At 38.6% G+C, this 25,638-nt stretch overlaps 1 protein-coding gene across 2 annotated transcripts in view; it reads right to left on the bottom strand.

The window, feature by feature from the left end:
• Positions 1-25,638, bottom strand: part of LOC306868774 (uncharacterized protein) — a 280,152-nt gene that overhangs the window by 238,872 nt on the left and 15,642 nt on the right. The window contains exons 1-2 of one of the 2 annotated variants that reach the window (XM_079415125.1): positions 11,044-11,103; positions 10,650-10,962 (exon numbers count right to left, since the gene is read on the bottom strand). The exons of the other annotated variant lie outside the window; for it this stretch is intronic. Of the exons in view, the coding sequence (XP_079271251.1) occupies positions 10,650-10,962; positions 11,044-11,089 (359 nt within the window). The 5' untranslated portion in view covers positions 11,090-11,103. Of the gene's footprint in view, positions 1-10,649; positions 10,963-11,043; positions 11,104-25,638 lie in introns of those variants that run through there. 2 annotated transcript variants of the gene reach the window in all.

The raw sequence follows: 25,638 nt of genomic DNA, 5'->3' as shown, positions 1-25,638 counted from the left end.
TTACCCTGTTATTTTAATATTCCAACTGTAATTTCATAAGCTGTTTATTACTGTAAAATGTATTTTTACATAAGTCCTGTAGAATGTGATCTTAACATTGTAACACGGCTAAGCTAATTATTTAAAATTTACATTCTAAAATTAAATACAATTTAAAATTACTTGAACACAAATTGCTAGGACAAGAGATGGCTTTAAAACATTAGGCTTTAAAGCAAGCATTATTAATGACACTGTTTCCACTTCACCAGTGAGACTGGATACAACAAAATGCTATGACTTCTGGTTGCAGAACATGTGACTTCACCTTACTAAATACTGTCCCACTCAAAGTTCATAAGGTTTTTATAAAACCTTGCCCTGTTTTCTTCGACACCACCGTCACTTGGCTGGCCTTTGTTTCCCTTTCATGGTTCACACCAATGAAGTGCCTAAAATGTAATAATAGAGAAAGTGAAAATTAACTGGGGTCCTACAGTGTTTGAGAGAAATAAAGAAAGAGAGAGGTGGAGTGGGAGGTAAAAAGAGAGAATGTAAATTTCTGAACAAAGTTGGGAAGAGGGGCAAAAATCAAACAATATTTATCTTTGAACAAACTCCAGTGTCTTTGAAGCTTTCTCTTAGTTTTGTCAGTTAAAGACAGTAGCTGGCTTCAATACTGATCAACCAACCTCCAATTGTGACTTTGATACCAGCAACTGATGCAGACAACAATAATAGTTAATATTCAGAAACATTACGAAATATAGGTATCAGCCTACACACTATAACAGCAAAATAATCTTACTAGACCAACACATACCATCTTTAAGGTTATCTCTGACAGAGTAATACAATGATTATGGTATAACTATAACTGTTAGCATAACTTTAGTGCACATTTCAATAAACTGCACAACAAATGGTAAAATAGTGCCCAGTCTATCACATAGATTTTACAAAAAAAAAAACATTCAAATATACCACGGACATTTGATTAGCTTGCAAAATAACAAAAGTTAAACTCAAATGAACAAGCTTGCTAACTCAGTTAGCTTATTTGTTTACCGTTCACTGGATATGAAAGTAAAACAAAATTAACTGTTATTGGTAACTTCATTCAATAAAAAGATACAACAGCAATTATCTTAGTCGGCACATAGAAACGCAAGCCGGTGAATGCGATGGTTAATTCTGCAGTGGCTTCATTATTTATTTTCATTGATGTAACTGGCAACACTGTGTCTACAAGGTAAGTTACTCAATATTAACTCAAAGAGGTCATTGGATGCCCATTTTGCACAAGTTGATATAGGATCTTAATTAAAAGTCTATAACATAGTTTGGTTACAATTTCTCAATGGTAGCGTAAAAAACACCTTTTTACGTTGTCAAAATCAGCTCTGTTTTCAGCATGCCGTTTTTTAGTCCATGTTGCTTTAAATGCTAATGAGCTCTGCTGACCCCGCCCCTCTCTTCCATGGGGTGACGAGCAGTACTGTTTACTTTAGCCGCGAAACTGGCTAGTGCTGAAAACTGGCCACTTCAAAGGGCCCTTTGAAATGAAGGATTTTGAAGGGTACAACTGATGGATACTTCGGCCCCCATGATTCTTTGCGCAGATTCTTAGCATGCTGACGATGCCTCCATATAGGCATAGGATGATGACGACGCAGAAGGGCACTTCAAGAAACAGTTGTTTGGTCCCCTACACCCTTCAAACCTTAGAAGCTCCCACTCCGTAGGGTAAACCCTTTGAAGGGATTAAGGCAGGGCAGTCAAACTCAGTTCCTGGTGGGCCGGAGCCCTGCAGAGTTTAGATGCAACCCTAATTATACACATCTGATCCAGCTAATCAAGTCCTTCAGGCTTATTTGAAAACTACACGGTGTGGTGGAGCAGGGTTGGAACTAAGCTCTGCAGGGCTGTGGCCCTCCAGGAACTGAGTTTGACACCCCTGGATTAAGGCATACCCTGCAAACAAGCCTGCTAGCCTAAGGGCCCCGACCGGGCCTCTGAGAATTTGCTCATTGACAAATCGTTGGCCCTTTAGTGCTGGCCCTGCACTGGCAGCCCTCACTTAGCCCTCAGGAAGCCCTCACTATGCCCACACAGGACCCGCATTATTAATCTACAACAAATATGTTTCACTATCCTCCTGAGACCCAGCTATGGAGTTTTTGCCTCTGTAGTGGACATTCTATTTTAGTGAATTTCTCTGAGACCTCACATGTCACAGTTGTAAGTCTGGATGTCCTGTACAGAGCACATTCAGGGCTTTACAGAGATACTAAATGATTGGAAGTTTCACCATGACCACACCCTCTCCTCGGTCTTCAAAGATGGCTGAATTTAATTTAGTGAAACATTTTACATCCTTACGGAAATATGATTATATTTTGTAATTGTCATTTAAATCTGAATAATTTTCTAATTGTTTGTCATAAAGCAACATCTCAGGAAAATGTTATGGGTTTTCAAATTCAAATATGACTTTCTGTTATGAAACAGGACATCATTTCATACATGTCCACTGTGGAGGACACCAGGACTAAAATTATGTTTATTATGCATTTTGGGAGACATTACAATTGAATAGGAAAATAAATTATATATCTATTTTGTTATGAAATATTAGATATTATTATGAAAATCTGGCCAATTATTACTCCCATTATGACAATTGTTTTTTCAACATGCTGTCCCAACAGCAACCCATTAATATGCAAATTAGATACAGTATAGATACACTGTGTTTAAAGGGAAAACCAGTTTATGGAAATTTGTACAGACATATTGCATAAAACAAAATGGTATATCAAATAATTTTGTTATATATTTTATAACATAGTTGAGAATCATCCTTAAAGTTTAGAAGAAAAAAATCCTGAAACCTAAAAATGTATTGGTGATTTAAAAAAAAAATCCCATTGTTTTTGCCTTTTTGATGTCTATTCATGCCATTTTATTTTTAGGAAAACTTAGTCCTAGTGTCCTCTACAGAGGACATAGAAAAAAATATTAATAAAATATGATTTTTCAAAAAAAAAAATTCTAATGCTCTAAACAATGTAATGACATGAAAAAATACTAAATTCACAAAGCTTTTTTTGGGGGGGTCTCCTATAAATACTTTTTAGCTACTACAATTGAAGTCTTTGGGAAAGACAGTTATTATATATCTGAAATTGATGCAGTCACCACATAACTAATGTCTGTATTGTCAAAAATGTGCAGTAGTCAAAGAGATTTCAATGGATTTATTAAATACAAAATAGAAAACATTAAATTAAGGTTAATACAACTAATTTAACACTGAAAGGGACTAAAAAGTATCCATACAAAATACAAATTAACAAAAATAAAAAATACCAAATTACTTTCACCTGAAAATATCTTTTGATGTGCTAAAGTATTCATTGGCAAAGCTCAATCTTCCCCCGAGGTCTCTCACCTAGTCAGCAGACGGTGGTAGCACTCCTTTCATCCACCCACTCGGTCTCTTGAATTCCACAACCAGACCTTTACCTCATTCTCAACTTCAGAATCAGGAGGATTTGGCTGAAAGGAGCATTTTCTTACAGCCTCTGAAAAGCAAATTGGCCTATATCAGGGATCCTCAAATCTGGCTCAAACTCACTTTCCTGCAGAGTTTAGCTCCAACTTTGATCAATCTCACCCACCTGTGATCTTCTAATGATCCTGAAGACATGCTCAGGTGTGTTTGATTAAGGTTAGAGCTCAACTCTGCAGGAAAGTGGATCTTGTGAGCCAGATTTGAGGATCCCAACAAAATGGTCTTTTGATTTGAGCCATTCCAGTTCAACTGAGTGACTAAAGAATTGCCAGTGAATGTTAGTATTCTCCTAGTTGCATTACAGGGCTACCTACACAAAACCTGCATGGGCCCAAAGGTACAAAAGTTGCTCTGGGCCCAAACGGGCTGGTCCACACTGGGCACACCATTGGATTAGTTGTCTATATTATATATTGTTGTTTTTTTTGCTTTGTACATTGGTTATTGGCTATTTGTTGTTATTTTGTTTTTATTATCTGTGTCCTGTCCTGTTGCTGTCTTTCTGTTGCACTGTGGAGCTTCTGTCACTACAACAAATTCCTTGTATGTGTAAACATACTTGGCCAATAAAGCTCATTCTCATTCATTCTCATTAACGTGGGCAGTCCCATAGTGTGGGCTGCTCACAGAGAGCCCACGGTGAGCCCAAAGCTGTTGGCCTTGGCTGGGCAGGCCCGCACTGGACCGGTTTAGGTTTGGTGTGGGCTGGGCCCGCAAAAAGATAGCACGGGCCCTGCCGGAGCATGTTTGCAGAGTAGAGATGAGCCCTTCCAAATGGAACCCAGGGAATGTTAGAATGTGCATTATTATTAAATATTGCAATATATTGTGCCTGATCAGTCAATATTCAATCATCTGTATATGTGAAGGAGGAAGTATTTTTGTATTGCTTTGACACTGAACTCATTCACAGTGACTCTCTAGCACAGCAGTGTCTTCATTCTTGAGGCTGTTCATCTGTAGGTACAGTTGACTTAGAATCATGCGTGTTTGTGAGACTTTCCTGGTTTAACCACTGCTTCAGAGTGATTGAATGTCAGACATTCAATACCTGTGGTGGAGAAAGAAACAATATTACATGTGTGGCAATAAGTGGTCAGGTAGGAGAAGTTACCAGTAACAGAAATCCTATAGTCGACTACAACACCTGGACTACACCGGGAAATAACAGCCCTATGCAAAGGGACACAGGTTCGTTGCCAAAAGGCAGGGTGAGCATGAAGATACAGGCAGATATCAACAAGAAATCACTTTATTAACATACAATTAATAAAAAACAAATACAATACTTCATACAAGGTCTCAAACCATATCACAAGCACAATACCAGTAACATACAAAACCATAAGTGCAATAAGATAAATTAAAAAAGGGGGGGGGGGGGGGGGGGGGGGCAGTGTTATGGGTTGTGGTTGTAGTACCTCAAAGAACAAGCGATCGGGAGAACGAAGTAGGCATCATTAAGCTGAGACAAAGACTAAGGGAGAACTGAGGACTTATAAAGGAATGGAAACAAAGGAACAAACTAGATGATTAATATAACAGGTGATGAGAATGATAATTAACTAATGACTGGAAACTAGAACAGGAAATACCAAATAAGAGAAAACAGGAACTAAACAGAAACAGACATGTGACAGATATCGCGCCCTGGCTGGAGCAGAGCCAGGACAGGGAGGAGACACAGGAAGCCTCCAGGGCGGGACAGGAGACTCGGGAGACCATGGCGGATCTGGGGACTCCGTGGCCTTGGCCCTTGGCCTGGCCACAAAGGCCGTGACTATATGCCCCCCCCCCCCCCCCCCCCCCCCCCCCCCCCCAAAAAAATTATTGGGGAAGTTCCTCGAGGAAGGAAGATGGCAGCGCGATCGATCGCTGCGGCTGCTCCGGGTCCCGAAGACGGTGCTTTTATGTCGTTTAATGTTGTCTGTTCGTCTCCAAATAGTGTCAGTTTACCGCTAACTCTTAAGGAAATCACCCCAGAATTCATCTATGATCGCCAAAGTCTTTTGGATATCAGCAACATATACGAACATCAACTCTCGCCGGCGGCTACTGAGAAGCTACGAGGCCTTTGTTTACTGCTGGAGCCGGACCTCGAGACCGCGGCCTCGCCTACTGACGCTACCCGCACAAGGCAACGTCGCAAGCGGTGTGAGAGAGGACGGAAGCGCGGTAAGCGCGGAGGTATACGAGCTAGGCTAAGAGCTAACCCCTCAAGACCGGCTCTTCCAACACTCATGCTCTCAAACGTTCGCTCTCTGGAAAACAAACTGGACTTAATTCAACTCAGTCGATCTACACAGCATGAGGCAAGGGACTGTTGCGTGTTTGTTTTCACCGAAACATGGCTAAACGACAACATCCCGGACTCCGCCATTCAATTGCACGGGCTAACCAACTTCCGAGTGGACAGAGATTCATCACTGTCTGGTAAGACACGCGGAGGTGTGTATATCAACAAAGACTGGTGTAACAATGCTGCGGTATTATCAAAACACTGTTCATCGCTGGTGGAGTTTATGGTTGTGAAGTGTCGACCGTTCTATCTGCCGCGGGAGTTCACGGCCATTGTTATCGTTGCGGTTTACATCCCCCCGTGTGCAAACGCTAAGGACGCGCTTCGTGAACTGTATAGCGCCATCAGTGAACAACAAACAAAAAACCCCGATGGCTTTTTCATCATAGCCGGTGACTTCAACCACGCAAACTTAAAGACAGTTTTGCCAAAGTTCTACCAACATGTGAACTTTGCAACAAGGGGAAACAACACACTGGACTTTACAGTTAAGAATGCTTACAAGGCTGAACCCCGCCCCCAAGTCGGGTACTCGGACCACATCACTGTTATGCTAATCCCAGCATATAGACCACTTCTCAAACTCACCAAACTGGTTGAAAAGCAGATCACAGTATGGCCAGACAATGCCACCTCAGCACTGCAGGACTGCTTCCAGGACACAGACTGGAACATGTTTAAAGAGGCAGCCACCTACAACAACCACACAGACCTGAATGAGTACACTGAAACTGTGACTGCTTACATCAAAAAGTGCACTGATGATGTGACAGTCACCAAGACCATCACCACACGTGCAAACCAGAAGCCATGGATGACAGCAGAGGTTCGTGGGCTGCTAAAGACCAGAGATGAAGCATTCAGATCAGGAGATAAAGCAGCCCTCAAAACAGCAAGAGCCAATCTGTCCTGTGGCATCAAAAAAGCTAAACGGTCATATGCCCAAAAAATCAACAACCACTTCACAGACAGCAGAGACACACGGAGCCTGTGGCAAGCCATTCAGACCATCACTGACTACAAGCCCCCGCCACAGGCCTGTGATGAGGACACATCCCTCCCCGATGCACTCAACCACTTTTATTCACGGTTTGAAATGCAGAATGACACACCTGCACAAAAACTGCCCACACCTCCCAACGACCGGGCGCTCGGTCTGTCTCCAGCCGACGTAAGGAAGACCCTATCTAGGATTAACCCACGCAAGGCTGCGGGTCCTGACAACATACCTGGCCGTGTTCTGAGAGACTGTGCTGCACAGCTGACAGATGTCCTAACAGATATCTTCAACACCTCGCTGAGCCAGGCAGTCGTCCCCACATGTCTCAAATCCACAACAATCATACCGGTACCAAAGAAATCACCTGTGTCCTGTCTCAATGACTACCGTCCCATAGCACTGACTCCAATCATGATGAAGTGCTTTGAGAGGCTAGTCATGCATAACATCAAAACCAGCCTCCCCAACACACTCGACCCGCTCCAGTTTGCATACCGTCCAAACCGCTCTACGGACAATGCAATTTCCTCCACCCTCCACCTGGCTCTTACCCACCTAGAAAATAAAGACTCCTATGTTAGAATGCTGTTCATTGACTTCAGCTCGGCATTCAACACAATAATCCCACAACAGCTCATAAATAAGCTAAACCTGCTGGGCCTTAACAATTCCCTTTGTAACTGGATCCTGGACTTTCTAACTGGAAGACCTCAGTCAGTCCGTGTCGGCAACAACACCTCGAGCACTACAACACTGAGCACAGGTGCCCCACAAGGCTGTGTGCTTAGCCCGCTGCTCTTCACACTGCTGACCCACGACTGCACTGCCAAGTTCAGCTCCAACCACATCATCAAGTTTGCTGATGACACAACAGTGGTAGGTCTCATCAGCAACAATGTTAAAACGCACTACAGAGAGGAAGTGGCACAGCTGGCTGAATGGTGTGGCACAAACAATCTGTCCCTCAATGTGGAGAAGACAAAGGAGGTTGTGATGGACTTCAGAAGAAACTCCGTTGACCACCCCCCACTGACCATCGACAGCTCGACTGTGGTGAGAGTCAGCAGCATTAAATTCCTGGGGGTGCACATCACAGAGGCTCTCACCTGGGCCACCAACACCATGTCACTCTCCAAAAAGGCACAACAGCGCCTACACTTTCTCCGCCGGCTGAAAAGAGCAAGTCTCCCACCACCCATCCTCACCACATTCTACAGAGGCACCATTGAGAGTGTGCTGACCAGCTGCATCACTGTCTGGTACGGGAACTGCAGTGCTGCTGACCGCAAGACCCACCAGCGGACAGTGAACACAGCTGCAAAGATCATCGGTGCCCCTCTCCCCTCCATCCTGGACATCTTCCTTACACGATGCTCCAGCAAAACCAACAGCATCGTGAAGGACTCCACCCATCCCTACCACAGTCTCTTCCAGCTCCTACCATCAGGAAGATGGTACCGGAGCATCAGAGCCCGCTCCGCCAGACTGCTCAACAGCTTTTTCCCCCAGGCTGTGAGAGCCCTGAACTCAAACCACCCCGCCCCCCTCTGAAACCCCATGCAAACCCCTACCTCCTGAAACATGGACCACCCCCCACACCAAAGAAAAACTGTATGGAACTTTATTTTTTTATTTTTTTTGCAATTCAAAGTGTGCTACACACAGGTGAGTGGGCCTGTACAAACCACCTGTAGTAACACACTCTCCTCTATGTGCACTATGGACACTTTACACTATGGACACTTACACTTTACACTATGTGCACTATGGACACTTACACACACTGCTGCGTGTGCACAATCTCACAAAAGACTCAGCAATATATGTATGTTTACATGCTCATGCACTACAAATCATCCTGCACTGTTCCCCAACCAGCTGCTGACTCAAATGTCTCTCTTTGCACATGTACAGTATTTGTGAAGCATTCGTATAGTCTGTATTTTTTATCTTCTATTTTTTAGTTTGTATAGGGTAATATTTATGTGAAGCATTCGTATAGTTGTATTTTTTTATCCTTTATTCTTTTAGTTTGTATAGGGTAAATACTTATATATATAGTATACTTATAGTTAAATCTGTCAGTAGGTTAGTTGTGTATAGGTTTATAGTGTTTTTTTACTTCATGGTTGTATGTCTGTATTTATGTAGCACCGTGGTCCTGCGAGACACGACATTTCGTTCCACTGTATGTCCCCACATGTAGCGGAATGACAATAAAGCTCAACTTGAACTTGAACTTGAACTTGAACTTGAAATTTGAGACAACAGCAAATTAGGGTCAAAACAAGCTTCATCAAAATGCACCTTTATTGAGCAATAGACTTTCTAACCATATGGGAAGAAAGCAAAGTGATGCAAAATATAATGGATTTTATTGACTTTCTATTGAAACATGTTTGTCTGATTATAGTTTTTATTTCAGCTATTTATTATGTTTATTATTATTATTATTATGTAATTGTTGTTTTTTTCCAACTGATTAGATGCATTTTCATTTTTGCACATTAATATCATCAAATGAAGCTGTAAATGATAAACATCAGTGAATATTAGTTGTGAAAATGTGATAAATACTGTAATGTCAATATGATGTTTTTGTACAGGGAGGCTGCTGGCATCTGTCACTGTGTTTATCTGGCACAATAATACACAGCTGTGTCATTGGCACAATAATTCAGCTTTCATATTCTTTCCTTGCAGTATTATTGTGTTACTGGAAGTGTCTCTGGTGATACTGAATTTGCTTTTCAGGGAATCCTTGTAGTATAAGCTTCCATCACTCCAGATCACTCCAATCCACTCCAGAGCTTTTCCTGCAGGCTGACGAATCCAGGCTGTAGCATAGTCAGTAACTGAATAGGAGACTCTACAGTTGATAGTGAGAGTGGCATCAGGACGGACAGTCAGAGACTCAGGCTGAGTGAATTCATGAATCAATACCTGTATCAAATCAAATAATAGAGTTCATTAGAGAGTATGACGTTAAAAACTGTTAACAAGCTTTTTAGCAACAAAATGATGTATCTCACAGAAAATAGACTAAACTTACAGGATATGACTGCCAGAAGCAACACTAAAGATGAAGAGATCATGGTTTGTTTCACAGAACAGTTTGAATGAACTGAAGCGATTCTTCTCTCTCTCTAGTGATCAGATGAATGTATAAACTGACTCATGCCTGCTGTTTACATATGCAACAGGAGATTTACATAATAAGCTACTAATCAAATCTACTGTACATGCTACAAAATAATATTAATGTTAGGGTTCATATTGTTTATTGCTCTCATTAGAGACTTTATGATATGTTTTGTTTAGATCGTTTTATCTAGTGGACATGAATAGATTTTGCATAATTTGCATAATAAAAACTATTCTTTTTGAGGGCTTGATATAACCGATATACTGCATTGATAAGGAACTTTTGACAGCAACAATAGCAGTACTTCATTCAGTAAACATGTTTCTGTTGGACCTGCATTAGAAGGTTTAAAGGCCTCTAATAATGTTGCAAATTGTGCACTGAAAAAATGTTCTTCAAAAAAATAAAATAAATAAATGAAATGGGATATGATTTATTTGTACTTTTACGTTGTGTTAAAGAGTCAGAAATGCCTTTGTTCTGTCATGTTTGCTTGTACTGTGAACTTCACTGCGTATTTAACAGGATCTGCTCATCAGGCTATATTTTACAGATTTTTTATTCACTGCTGCCACCTGTTGACTTCTAGTAACAAGAAATAAAACAGCCAGTGTGGTTTTTGTTCAGCCGTACAAGACCTTTGTGTCACTGTGCTTGCTTTGCACAATAATACATGGCTGAGTCTTCTGCTGTCAGGCCTGTTAGTTTCAGATACACCATACTCTTTGAATTATCTCTGGTGATTTCAATTCGACCTTTGAAGGATTCTGAGTAGTCATTGCCACTGCCACCGCTATGAACACGACCCATCCACACAAGAGGTTTTCCAGCTTGTTGTCTGATCCAGTGCATGCTACAGCAGCCAAAGCTGAACCCAGATCCGCTACAGGACAGAGTCAGAGTTTCTCCAGGCTTTTTCACAGCTGTGCTTTCAATGGACTCCATACTTTGACATTTTATACCTGAAAAGAAGATTGAAAAGGCTGATGTCATCTGGAATCTGTTTACCCTAGATATGATAATAGACATGTAGGAAAACTCACGTTGTAGGCTGAATGAGAGCAGCAGTAAGCAGAGTGCATTCTTCATCTTGAAAGTGGTGATGTAACACTTTAGATCCAATCAGCAGCACATAAATACTAAACAGATGTTCAGGGTTTTGATTTGCATTGGGAGGGTCACTTTCCTGACACAAAAAATTTGGGCCCTTCATAAAGAGTCTATACAGATTTTCGTTTTAAAGGGGTCATGAACTGAGGAATCACTGTTTATTGGTTCTGTTGTCTTTAGGCACGTTACCAGTCGCATGGAGTAAAATTAAGAAAGAGCTCCAAATCACACTGTTTGTTTGTTTGCTTTACTGCGAATTCGTTTTTAAAACAAGTTCGATGCAGGCTTTTCAGAGAGACTGAAAGATGTTGCAGTGCAGTGCCGTTATTTTTTTTTTTTATTATTTTTTTTTTTTTTTTTTATGTAAATCTGTTGCTAAAGAGCATCAGAGTGCTATATTAATCAATGGGGAGCTATTTTTATTCAACATTTATTTGGGTCCTCAAATCTATATTCCAAAAAATACAGCCCAACAGTGATGGGACTTCATGTTTGTATCATTCATCTTGTAAATGACATTTTCAAACAACAGTTTGTGCATGTGACTGCCTTTATGAGTAAGTCACTGAATTTGATTGATTGGTTCTAGTCACTGAGGGATGAAACAACCAACTGTCTATTTGAATGAGTCAAACATTCATGAGGTATTGCTTAAATTAATCACATTATTAGAGCAATAATTTTTCCTTTTTATTATTCTATCATCTATCGTGTATTTAAATAATAATTTACAAATACAGTCTGCATACGTTCATCAGAAAAATTTGAGCTGTTTGTGGAATATTGTGGGGAGGGTTTCTTCTTTTTTTTCTCATTAATCGCTTACCCCCATGTCGTTCCAAATCCATAAAAGCTTCATTCGTCTTCGGAACACAATTTAAGATATTTTGGATGAAAACCGGGAGGCTTGTAACTGTCCCATTGACTGCCAAGTAAATAACACTGGCAAGGCCCAGAAAAGTATGAAAGTCTTCACCAAAATAGTCCATCTGCCATCAGTGGTTCAATCTGAATTTAATGAAGTGACGAGAACACTTTTTCTGCACAAAAATAACAACATTATTCAACAATCCATCTCCTCCTCGTCTGTGTAGCGCCATTTTGGAGAGTATCCGCTGGATGCAAACAGCGTACCACAAGGATACGTTTTCTACGTTTATTTATGTTTTGATTTGAACGAAAACTGCTTATCTGTGTTGTGCGGCTGACACAAAACAGCATACGCTGTTTGCATCCAGCGGATACTCTCCAAAAAAGCGCTTCAGTGACACGGAGGAGACGAATTGTTGAATAAAGTCATTATTTTTGTTTTCTTTGTGCAGAAAAAGTGTTCTCGTTGCTTCATTAAATTCAGATTGAACCGCAGATGGACTATTCTGATGATGTCTTTCATACTTTTCTGGGCCTTGGCAGTGTTATTTACTTGGCAGTCAATGGGACACACACAAGCCTCCTGGTTTTCATCCAATATATCTTAAATTGTGTTCCGAAGAGGAACAAAGCTTTTACGGGTTTGGAACATGCAGTAACACACACAACAGAAGCAGCAGCTTATGAATGACTCCTTACTGATTAATTATTGTGAACATGATGGAACATCAACACATATATGAGAGTCAGATAATGAAGGGGTTTCACCTGAAGTCGTCTTTGTGAGGGTAACATTTAAAGGAAAAGACTACATGTGCTGCTCTGTGTTTAACATCATGTTTTGCAACTGCTTGTTTCTTGGTTTTGTTGCATTGATATGTTCATTAAAGGTAAGTGAGATAACCACGTTTCTTTCTAGAACAACATGTTAGTCTCTACTCAGATTTACTCAGTTTTACCAAGTTTTCCTCTATTGTGTTAAAGGCCAGAAGCAAGATGAATGCGGGAGACATGGTGAAGGCTCAGAAGTACAGTATACTTTGAGGTGAAAATTATCATCTCATCAGGGTCACATAATTTGCTTCTGAAATCACTTGCTGAGAAGACATAAGGATATAACATTTTGTTGATTGTATTGTCTTCTATTTATGTTTGAATGAGCATGTTATTAATTTTAATAGAATGTATTTTAGTGGTTTCTATGCTTTGTAGTTGCAGAATGTAAATAAGTCTCATGAAACTATACATGCGTATTTACTTATTTGTTTAGAGGCAATAATGAAACGCAGGTGTTTCCTGAGGGTCACACATCAGTAAATTATGTCTCTTTTTTTGTAGCCACTCCCTTGTCTCCATATGTCTGTTGCTTCTATAATAGTATAGTTTTTAATGTTTTTATTAGTCTTGCTAATGCATTATTTGGTAAGACAGAATGAGAATGAATCAACAAATAAACAATTCAATCATGACCTTATCAGCATGTGGTATCCATTGTATCTATTAAGTGGTATCCACTTTTTTTGAACGAAATTATATTACAGCAACCAAAGACTTCAAAGATGCCTTTTGTCTGAGGCTGTTTCACCCAATGCCTAACTGTACAAGACCTGACAATTGACAGTTTTTTTCTGAAAGCCTTTCAGTCAGAGCCGCAATGCCATATAGTCGAATGGCTGAAGCCTTTTAGTCTGAGGTACAATGCCTTTCTGTCATATAACTGAGGTCTGAGGATGTCCTAAATTGTGCACCGCATCACTGTCTTGTGAAACGTGCCAAGAATACACTTGTAACACAATTATCAGAAGGCAGGATTATGTCAGTGAAATGAGTTTGTGGGTGGCAAATGAAGAAGACAGAGATATGAATTAAAACTTTGAAAGTATCCCTATTTTAACTTTTTGCTAGCAGATTTTAGAAGCTTAGAACAGAGAGGCAATAGTTTTGCCTCGTAATACATAGGCCTATAATACTATTTTAGAACTAGAAAGCATAGTGGTTCAGTTTTATGTAAATAAAACATGTTTAATGCTTTACTTTAACCATCATTTTTGTGAAAATTTAATATAACTGAAACTGGATCAGAAATACTGAAGATTTTAGTGCAAAGCTGTTTATTTGTGTGCTGACTGTTAATGTGTTTTTTGAACAAGGCAGCAGCTGCTCTGTGTCACTGTGACTCTCAGGCGCAGTAATACACAGCTGTGTCCTCAGCAGTGTTGGGGAGTAGTTACATGTAACGGAATTACGGAATTTATTTACAAAATAAAAGTAATTGTAGTTAGTTACAGTTACTAAGAAAAAATGTGTAGTTAAATTACAGTTACTTATGAAAATGTTAAAGATTACAAAGGTGGTTACATCTGATTTTTTTTCACACACACTCCCACATACAAATTTAATTGATTTCTGTATTGACTGCTCTAAAATATGAAACAGCAATGTTTCAGAAGTTCATACTGTAACATGCTTATCCGATAACTCTTATATTTCCTATATGGGTTTATGTATTTGCTTTATTTTTTTTAAGATTAACAGTTTTTTTCTAAGGCAATGTTAGATTCCAGTGTTTCCCGTTATAGCTATGAAAAGATTTGATTTCAAAAACAGTATCATAGCTATTAAACTATATCTTATGATTTTAAATCTGTATTTAACCTCAGAATGAGTTTAAAGTAAGTTTGATTTTGTGGTGGTTGTGCTTCAAAGGGGACATCAGATGCCATTTTCCACAAGTTGGTATGATTCTTTAGGGTCTTCTCGAAATGTTCTCAGTGGTCGTGAAAAACAACACCGTTTTTACCTTGTCAAAAACAGCTCTGTTCACAGCAACTTGTTTCGCTGCATATCTCTTTACATGCTAATGAGCTCTGCTCACCCCGCCCCTCTCTTCTGTGGAAGAGCAAAGGTGATTCGCAAATAATCATAAAAAATATAAAGTGTGAGACTTACTTCTTCTGGAGGTGCAGCTGGATCATGAACAATGGATACTGCTCCATCCTTGAGTTTTAACTTTTTAACAAAACCTGCCATGAATTGTCCCTCATTCAGAAAGCAGTCTGGAGCAAAATGATTTGCGCAGCCACACATAAACAAATTTAGTGAAAGTGAAGTGAAGTGACGTGTGGCCAAGTATGTTGACCCATATTCGGAATTTGTGCTCTGCATTTAATCCATCCAAGTGCGCAACACACTGTGAACACACACCCGGAGCAGTGGGCAGCCATATTGCTGCGGCACCTGGGGAGCAGTTGGAGGTTGCTCAAGGGTTTCACCTCAGTCATGGTATTGAAGGTGAAAGAGAGCGCTGGTTATTCACTCCAAAATCAAAATGACTTGATATTTGAGACTGTTTAGGTTTTTGAGGGATTAAAAAAAGGGCTTTTTATCATTTTAAATTTTGTATTATTGTAGGGTGGTTGTGTCCACACACTGCCAAGACACATTTGTATGCAAATGAAGATATTTGGCCTCCAATGTCTCCTTTAAACTTTAAATATTATAATCTTAATTCAAGTGATGAAGGATTTTGAAAGTCTGACAGTAATCAGTGTTGAGTACTACTATAAGGTTAACCCTGTCTGCTTTACATGTTTAAAAGTGATTAACAGCTGAAAACATTAGGAATTTAGAAAAGTAATCAAAAAGTAATCAGTTACATTACTTTAATAAAGTAATTGAAAAGTTACACTACTTATTACATTTTAAGTAGGGTAACTTGTAATCTGTAACCTATTACATTTCCAAAGTAACCTTCCCAACACTGGTCCTCAGTCTGCATATTCTGTCCTTGAAGAGTCACTGTGCTGCTGGAAGACTCTCTTTTCAGTTTATCACTATGTGCTACCTCTACCACATATCTCTCCAACCCATTCCAGAGCTTTCCCTGCAGGCTGCCGAATGAAGTGAGTGCAGTAGCTGCTGTCAGTCACTGAATATCCAGAGATTTTACACAGTACCACCGCTCCCTATACGCAGAGTACTCAGTTTGCGTAGGGCACCAACTCCCAGGGGGGGGCACCATCACAGTTGCTCAAAAAAATAAAAAATAAAATACGTGACACGCCATTCCCGCATCCGCGACAGCTCGCACCTCGTGTTTTGCGTTTGTGATGGAGTCTAATGTTTTTTTCAACATTACATTACAAATGCCTGCAAAGGGAGCCAAAGGCCTGGTCATTGCTGTTGTTACACTTACAGGACGATCAAGTCCTTGTTTAATAGGCTATTGACCAAACATTTAATTCAAATATCGACTTAATCTTTCATTTTTGGCCACCTTTTTGCTATAGATGACTCTATAATTTCTTCAACAAAAAACATGTGGACATCACAAACCTTATTATTAAAAATTAACCATGGTTTTTGTAGTAAAATGGCTTAAATAATCCGTGATTTCGGAAAGCTTGAGACCATAAAATCAATCAGACAACTGTATTACTGCCATAGGTAACTGTCTAGAGCTACAACTGTAATTTGTAAATAATACAATTTAATTACAATTTATTTACTTTTATATTGTATTAAAGTTTTATTTTGACCCCTATAGTAGGTGTTTTCTTTTTACTTCCATAATATTTGAGGGAGGGGGCACAACAATACAATCCTGCTTAGGGCACCCATTTGGCCAGCAGCGGCCTGATTTTACAGGACAGTGTCAAAACCTGACCAGAACTTAAGACAAGAAAATCAGTCTGTGTCAGTTCAACACAGTGGACACCTGAGGGGAAAAATGTGGCCAGATATTTTAGAGATATAACAAAATATTATATATACCCATGAGTGTTTTTAATATGAAGTATCTCTATAGAAGCTATAAAGACTTCCGAGAAACAGCTGCCAGCAGCAGCAACAACCAGAGAGACGAGGAGATCATGGTTTGAGACGTGAGAGAACAAGCTGCTGCTTTTAATTTTAATACTCAAATAAAGAGGAGGAGAAGGAATATTTGCATAATTAATTACATCCAATTATTATCATGATGCTTAAGCAATATTTAGTTGATTACCTTCAAATCTTTTCTTATACAAATTATAAAGAACAAGCAAATAGCAAGGGTAAAGTACTGAAAAAACATATTATTTTTTTATTTATTATTTTGGTACAAATTATATTTTTTGTTTATATTATGCATTTACTTTTTACATTTATTAGGCTTGCCTTGAAGTTTGTTTTTGTTTTACCAGCTGAATTCATTCAATATTTTGATGAGTTTTGAACAACTTTTGTGCATCTGTAAAAAATCATACTGAGGAATATAATCAGAAATATTTGTAATTTGTAATTTGATGTTTTTGTACAGGGAGGCTGTTGGTGTCTGTCACTGTGTGCGTTTGGCACAATAATACACAGCTGTGTCTTCAGCTCGCATATTCTTTCCTTGCAGTGTTATTGTGTTACTGGAAGTGTCTCTGGTGATACTGAACTTGCTTTTCAGGGAATCCTTGTAAGCTAAGCTTCCACCATAATAGATCACTCCAATCCACTCCAGAGTTTTTCCTGCAGGCTGACGAATCCAGGCTGTAGCATAGCTTGTAACTGAATAGGAGACTTTACAGTTGATAGTGAGAGTGGCATCAGGACGGACAGTCAGAGACTCAGGCTGAGTGAGTTCATATGAATCAATACCTGTATCAAATCAAACAATGCCTGTTAATAAGAGATCATGACGTTTAAAAACTGTTAAAAAGCTTTTGATCAACAAAATGATGTATCACACAGAAAGTAGACTAAACTTACAGGATATGACTGCCAGAAGCAACACTAAAGATGAAGAGATCATGGTTTGTTTCACAGAACAGTTTAATGAACTGAAGTGATTCTTCACTCTCTCTAGTGATCAGATGAATGTATAAACTGACTCATGCCTGCTGTTTACATATGCAACAGGAGATTTACATAATCATACAGAGCTACTAATCAAATCGACGTGCTACAAAAATTATTAATGTTAGGGTTAATATTATTTATTGCTATCTTGAAATATGGTATAATTCATCCAGTATGCACTTTTTTATTCCTATGTATGAGGATTTTTTTTTTAACTTTTTATTCAAGGTGCTTTAGATTAGAACTGCTTGTGGTTTATCTGTGTTTACTCTTGTGCATCGTAAGATACTGTTGTGTCCTTCATCGTCATTGTAACAGACCGAACAAGACGTGAGTTGTGCAGATCCATGAGCAAGCTTTATTCAAAGGCGTGGTCACAAACAGGCATGGTTAAGTAAACAGCAAACAGACATGAATAAGACAAGACAAAACAAGGGGTATTCCTAGAACAAGCGTGGGTCGACGATCGGCGAACAATATCCAACAGGGTAAGGCAGAGAGATAATCAAGGTATAAGAGCAATAGTCCAAGCGAGGTGCAAACAGTGTCCGAACGGCAAGGCAAAGGGTTAATCCAGGAAACATGGGCAGAAATCACAACACGAGAAAACAGGCAAGGCAAGACTATGACAACTAAGTGGGCTCCGTAGAGTAGCTATCGCTAGGAGAGTGATAAACGCTATACAGTCCTCGCGATCTGATTAAGGAAGTCCATGGCTTAAGTAAGCTGTGTGATCAGTGCAATCAGCTGTGTGTGTGTGTGTGTGTGTGTGTGTGTGTGTGTGTGTGTCGTCAGTGCAATGGATGATGGGAATTGTAGTCCGTGGGTAATGTGCAAAAGTATAGTGCAAGAGTCAATTCGATGGAAGGGTGATCTCTGGTGGCCATCTGGCAGAAGGCCACAGTCCGGATTCATGACAGTCATATTCTGTCCTTATAGAGTTATTTTGCTCCTGTAAAAGACTCTAATAACTTAAAAATCTAAAGTGTAAAACCACTACAACAAATATACACATCAAAAGACACATGTTGTGTTGAGCTTTTATAGTGAACTTCACTGCACATCGTCACCAGTCACATTATCTCATTAGGCTGCATTTTATAGATGTTTTATTCTCTGCTGCCACCTATTGACTTCTAGTAACAAAACAACCAGTGTGGTTTTTGTTCAGCTGTACAAGACCTTTGTTTCATTGCGAGTCTCTTGCACAGTAATACATGGCTGTGTCTTCTGCTGTCAGGCCTGGTATTTTCAGATACACCATACGCTTTAAAGGGATAGTTCCCCAAAAATGAAAATTTGATGTTTATCTGCTTACCCCCAGGGCATCCAAGATGTAGGTGACTTTGTATCTTCAGTAGAACACAAACAAAGACTTTTAACTCAACCGTTGCAGTCTGTCAATCATATAATGGCAGTCAATGGGACCCACGGCTTTGAGTACATTAACAAGTTCTACATTGTAAAGTTCTTTATAAACCGCACAGGATTGCTTGTGTTAAAGATTTAAATGCAAAAGAAAATCAGTCAAGCTGACTGTTTCTGCCAGTCATAAGTTAATTTAGAATGTTTGTGATAACATAAGAAATGTAGTTCAAATGCCACTTGCTTGAGCAACTTAATATATAACTCTAGAAGTAGCCTAAATGCAAAAGTAAAAAGCATTGAATAATGTGTTTCTTATATTTATTGCATTTAAACACGTCTATAAAGATTGTATTACTGTAAAAGAAAAAAGAATCCCAATGAAAAAGCATTTTCAGTAACAATGTTTGGATCTGAAATCAAAATACTGTATAAATGTTGTGTTTGTGGTAAACGGATGGATCAGTAGTGGACTCCATGTGTGAAATCAGGCTTGTGCTGTGTGTAAGCTTTTCTGCAACAATTGCACAATTGTAAAAACAAAAATTCACTGGATGATCAAACATTTAGGTGAGATAAATGTAGATCTCTCACAAGAGTCACCTAAGAGGGGAATTCCCCCCATTTTCAAAAATGAAATTTAGGCACTGAATGTCTAAAAATACTGATTGGAGTATCACTATAAATAATTCTAAAAGATAAAAAGACTACTTTAAAAAGATCGGTATCTGTGATCAGATCGGCAGATACTGCTTTCTGTGATCGGCAATCGACCTCAAAAATCCTGATCGGACCACCCCTACTATTTAGCAGTCTTAAGACTCAATGTAACAACAATGCTACTAATAAATAATAATAACCTTTATTTTTAAAGGAATAATCACATTTGTTTTCTTTTTAACTTTAACAGTAAACCTCTGTTGTGCAGCACTTTTTTTGCCAAAAAATAAAGGGGTTTAATTTTTAGGATAAAGTATGATAAATTTGATTAGGATAAATTAAATGAATGTTTTATGCCTTTATCTGATTACCAGAAAAATTAAGAAGAGCATTTTATAAGGACCTATTTTTGTTTAAAAAAAGTAACTTATACAAAAAAAAAATAATAGGTTTAAAACACAGGCCTACGGCTCTTAATTTCTTTTTATTAATTCACCATTCGTAAACTGATGTTTACTGTTCATTTTTTAGAAATATCAGTTGCATTTGTATTAAAACTATATTCACCGAATGTAATCAAAAAATTGAGAATCGAATCAAGAATCGAATCAAATCGAATCGGGACATCTGAATTGATGCCCAGCACAGTACAGTATGTATGTATTTTTCAACTGTTTTCTAAAACAACAATGGATATCACTGACCTAATTAAACAAAAATATTAAGACATTTTTAACAAAATATTTTGTTTAAATTTAGAGCTGTCAAACGATTAATCGTGATTAAATATACACAGTACACACATATATTATGTAAACAATTTTTATTTTATTTTTGGATGCAATTGATCGCAATTAATCGTTTGACAGCACTATTTAAATTTCAAACCTGTATGACTTTCTTTATTAAGATAAATCTGTATTACTAAAGATGATTGCATGTTTATACATACAGATAGCAGATATGTTATTATCTGAAAACTATGAAAATATACCAAAAAAACGTCCATCTCTCTCAATCATTGTTTGAGATTTTTTATAAAACACACCACAGGTTTTATTGTAGACCATGGCTGTGGCTTTTCTGCTTACTGGGATTAATGTAGGTTTCCTACCCTTTGGGCTTTATGTAAGTCATGTATAAAAATACACAGGAAGTGTTTATCAGATTGTATGAGCCATATGTGGTACCATCTACCTGTCACTAAACTTGAGGAATATTTCTTTTCATTAAAGTTGGACAATGGAAGATCTTCAAACCGAAATTCCAGAATTTGAAATTCCAGAAATTTAAATTCCGGAAATTGAAGCTCCAGAAATTGAAGTTCAAGAAGGGGACTTTTGTGATGTGGAGATGGAAATGGATTATGAATTGGAGATGGAGGATGATAATGGGGAGGGCTTAGAAGATGAAGAAATTGTGACTAAAAGAGCATCTCGTCCAAAAGCTGGAAATCCAAAACACCAAATCCAGTACAACTGTCAAATCCAGTACAACTGTCAAATGCAGCATAACTACCAAGGTCCTCGCAAAGTCCAAGTAAAAGTGAAAAACTACTTACGCCTCTCTGTGTTCACCATCACATTCTGCAACTGCCTATTTCTGGGCATGGCTGCATTGATATGCTCCTTGAAGGTAAGGAATTTGCAACCATTACAACACGTTATAAGCAATGACTCAGGTCAACCCTGACTCAGAAACTGACTTTTCAATTCAAAAAGCCATATATTTGCCATATATTATGATCAAATGGCAGTTAGATATCATGAAAAAAAAATTGTTTGTGTTTTTATATTCACAGGCAATAAACAGGAAGTGTAAGAGAGATGTCAAAGGAGCAAAGAAATTCAGCCGCCGTGCTCGGGCTGCCAATATTTGTGCCATCATTACAACTGTCATCGCCATAATTGTTGTTTCTGTTGTCACAGTAATGGTTAATAATGGACCTGATTATTATAACTATAGATGTTATGTAATTTAAATTTTCAGATCCAGCCATTACAATGAAACATCAACAGCAAATCTTGAAGCTACTGTCACTAAAACAAATTCCTCGTATGTGCAAACATACCTGGCAATAAAGCTAATTCTGATTCTGATTCTGAAAAGGCTATATGAAGCAATCTACATTCGTCTTCATTAGTTTTGTATATATTTTGTTTTCTTTTATTGTTACTGTTTGATGCTTATTATTAAACATTGCATTTAACTGTTTATCTTTGACTTTTCATTGGATGTTTGTTAATGAGAAGTATACTGACATTTACCTTTTCACACACAGATTTTTATATAGTTACTCTTTGAAGCTACAAGCTACAGTATTAATTAACTTGTGTGTTGAACCAGCACTAGGCTTCAGATTAGCAGCACATAATGGAAAAAAGGGACCTTATGTGTGCATTATATTGTATGTATACACACACATAATGTTGGTAGCACTTTATTTTTAGTCCTGTTCCCCATATAGAGACTATGTACATATTATAGTAATTACAATAACTAGGTAATAACCCTAAACCTAACCCTACCCCATGTAGTTACCTTACCTTTTGGACATTTTTGTCCTTTTCAGTTTTGTTCTGTTCTTTGATCATTTTCCCTGTGTTATTGGTAGCTGCATAAATTTTGGCACAGGTGTGTTTTTTATTGGAATTTTACTATTTCACCCCCATTTCCTTTAATAAATGCAATAGGTATTTGCATTAGGTACAAAAAATTGTTCCTCAATTTGGACAAAAATGTCCCCACTGAAACTGCTAATTTTTAATAGCAGTGCTGTTTAACTGTAAAATGATGCAATTTTTGTTAATAGGCTTTCATTCTGTTGGCAAGGCTTCAAAATAATTTTGTGCCAGATGGTGTCATTTTTTTCAGATTCGGTCTATAAAGGGTCTATAAAGCAAATACTCGCTTTATTCCTGTTTTCTGCTTCTGCATATTATAGAGCCAATTGGATAAATAATGCAGCTATAATTGTGTGGGTGTGTTGGCATGGATGTCAGAATGTGGTTTGTATATCTGTCATAAAAAAACTAAAAAAAATTGTGTGTGTGTGCTTGTAATATTTGAGAGAGAATAACTCTACTGCAAATCACAAATCCAACCACTGTGTGCACCAGCTGAGTTTTGCTGGCATCTAATGGGGAAAATTTGGTACTGCGCCCAAACAAACTCTTACTGAAAGCTCATTTTTTGAGATATCAACCTAAAAATTTTGTTTAGATTTATGGCTTTGATTTTCTAGCAGGTTTAGAGTTCAACATGTTTCATAAAATATATATTTTATATAAACATATAGTTCATAAATCCTTTTCATAAACTTAAACCTGTATAACTTTTTTTTGCTTTTACTCTTTAAACGTTTTTACTTCAACAATAATCTGCCATGGGTCTTCTTTAAAATGAGACCAAACTTAAGTCTGTGCTCTCAAGCTTCAAATTTGTATGACCGTTTTTTGACATGGACATTTTTGTCCACTATTGACCTATGTGGAACTTTTTTTTTTTATTGACGCACAAGGGTTCAATAACCCATACTAGATCACAATAAGGGGTTGGTACCTCAATATAAATGTACTGATAATCAAGCGAATGAATAGACAAATAAAGGAAAATATAGAATGAACAAATTTACTAAACAAGATGTCACGTTAAATGAATTTCAGTTCACATAGTCACTGGGAAAAATACCAGGAATACACTGAGTGACAATAAGTATTAAATTTCTCAGTTCGTAATGAAACTCAGTCTTTATAATGCCAGAAACAAGCTCTTTGGGGCCCATGAAAAAGAATAAGGATCCTTTCAATTCAAAAAAACAAACCAAAAATGTACCTCCGAGTCCCTGTATGTTTCAAACCTGTTCACCGCAGTTGCCGTTGATTATGGAGAGAGCAGTTGGTTGGGAGCGGTGATACGATCGTGACTGAAACCTCTGCGTCAGCCCAATTAAATGAGGCCTACTCTGATGCACAATGCGCTGATCCCCGCGATGGCGCTGAACGAACAAATCCCTTGTTGCCGGAGAAAGTCTGAGCAATACCCGGTAGCTATCCGGGATCCTTTCGGTGTCCTCGGAACGAATGTCTCGCCGATTCTGCACAGAACACTCACTGATCTTGCTCGTGGTAACAGGATAGCTACGTCATCCACACAAACTAGTAGAATAGGGAAAGTACTTGGAACTTTGAATTAAAGTCCACATCCCTACCAGCACAGTTTACAGGAGCCACTTGGCTTTCAGTCAGAAAACCACCACTTTATAATAAAAACAAAAAAAATGTTGTTTTAACCCAGAGGTTGACGTCACGCAATCTAAACTCTGACAGTTAGGCAAACAACCAAGAGAGCCGTAGCATTGGTATCGACAGTTGTAGAACAATAATTTAAAACCAGACTATTTAGACCTTACAAACCTTACACCATTTTAACATGGTGGACAGCTGCTGTGCGCTAGGATGCCAGAACATGCAGGTGAAAGCTAGGGTTGCCAACCGCCCCGTATTAGCCGAGACGTCCTGTATATTGGTCTTAATTTATGTGTCCCGTACGTGACCTCCCTTGGCGAGTTTCTCGCCCCCTCACGCAGTATTCGTTAAGTAAATCAGAAAGTCCTGAACATAACTGTTCAAGGAAGGCTGCAGAATCCTCTGCCGGCTGGCCGCTCCCGCTTCACAATAAGCAGCGCTTGAGCTAATAATCCCGTCCATGTTTTGGCTAAAGTAAATTTCTATTTTGGCAAATACAAACAACGTGATTATTTTTCATGAGTCCAACATCCAGCCGCGCAAGAAAACATGCAATCTAGCCGAGACGTGATCAATAAGGGAAACCGTCTTTCTTTTTATCAAAATAGAGAAAAAAACATGTTACATTTAAGTAAGCTTCTAAACCATGTAGCCTATCTTATTCGCAAAACACACAAAATGACCAATAAAAATAGTGTCAAGCACCAAAAGCAGCCCATATTATATCTATAAGTTATCTTTAATTGAAAATATGCATTTTCCTATATACACACACGCGGTTGTCCCATAAAGCAAAGAGGAAATAATTTTATCTTATTCCTCAGACGACTAAAATGGTTCACTGCAATAAAACGTGCTAACACACATCAAACGGGTAAGATTTTATGACATTTATGATGTCTACTGTACTCATAGTGATATAGTTATGCTGGCTACCTACAAGGACAGCTAGGGTTGATTACGTTAGCTAACACAGTTGACTTAACCTTCCAGTGATGACATTTTTACAGTCTATGGTTTTAGCCGGCAGACTCCTGAATATTCATCAAAAAATTAGATTGCGTCCATTTGTACCCCTCCAGGCTTTTGTAGGCTTTTATAGAGTCTCCGAAGTAACGTTAGGCGGGAAAGTTGATGAGGTAGTAGTCTCAGCCTCAGATGTCACGCCCACGGAACGTTGGCTAAACGTCTGATGCATATGGCACACTTATCTGGAAACACTTCAGGAATGTCGAAGTCGTCATCTGACTGGTTTAATTAAACCTTATCTCCAGGAGACGCGAGTGTCGCGTTTATTTTCACTGAGGGAAACAACTGAGGGAAACATGCCGTGGCGCCAAACCCCCTCATGAAAGAAGAAAGCTGTTGTGTTTACAAATGTGACGACGAACGCTTATCAGGGTCAGTAAGCATTGTATTTTCCAAAAAATATTTAAAGTTTGCGGCATATAATCTTTAAAATACATCCGAGAGTTTCACACACCAGTTTGTTATTGTGGCGACATTTCCACGCCCCGAAACGTGATGCTAAACGAAACAAACTTTGATTCGTTGTTTGAC

Source organism: Barbus barbus (genome assembly GCF_936440315.1).
Source record: "Barbus barbus genome assembly, chromosome: 4".
Lineage (NCBI taxonomy): Eukaryota > Metazoa > Chordata > Actinopteri > Cypriniformes > Cyprinidae > Barbus > Barbus barbus.
Note: the sequence above shows the minus strand (reverse complement) of the source record. Positions and strands in the feature narration are given on the sequence as shown.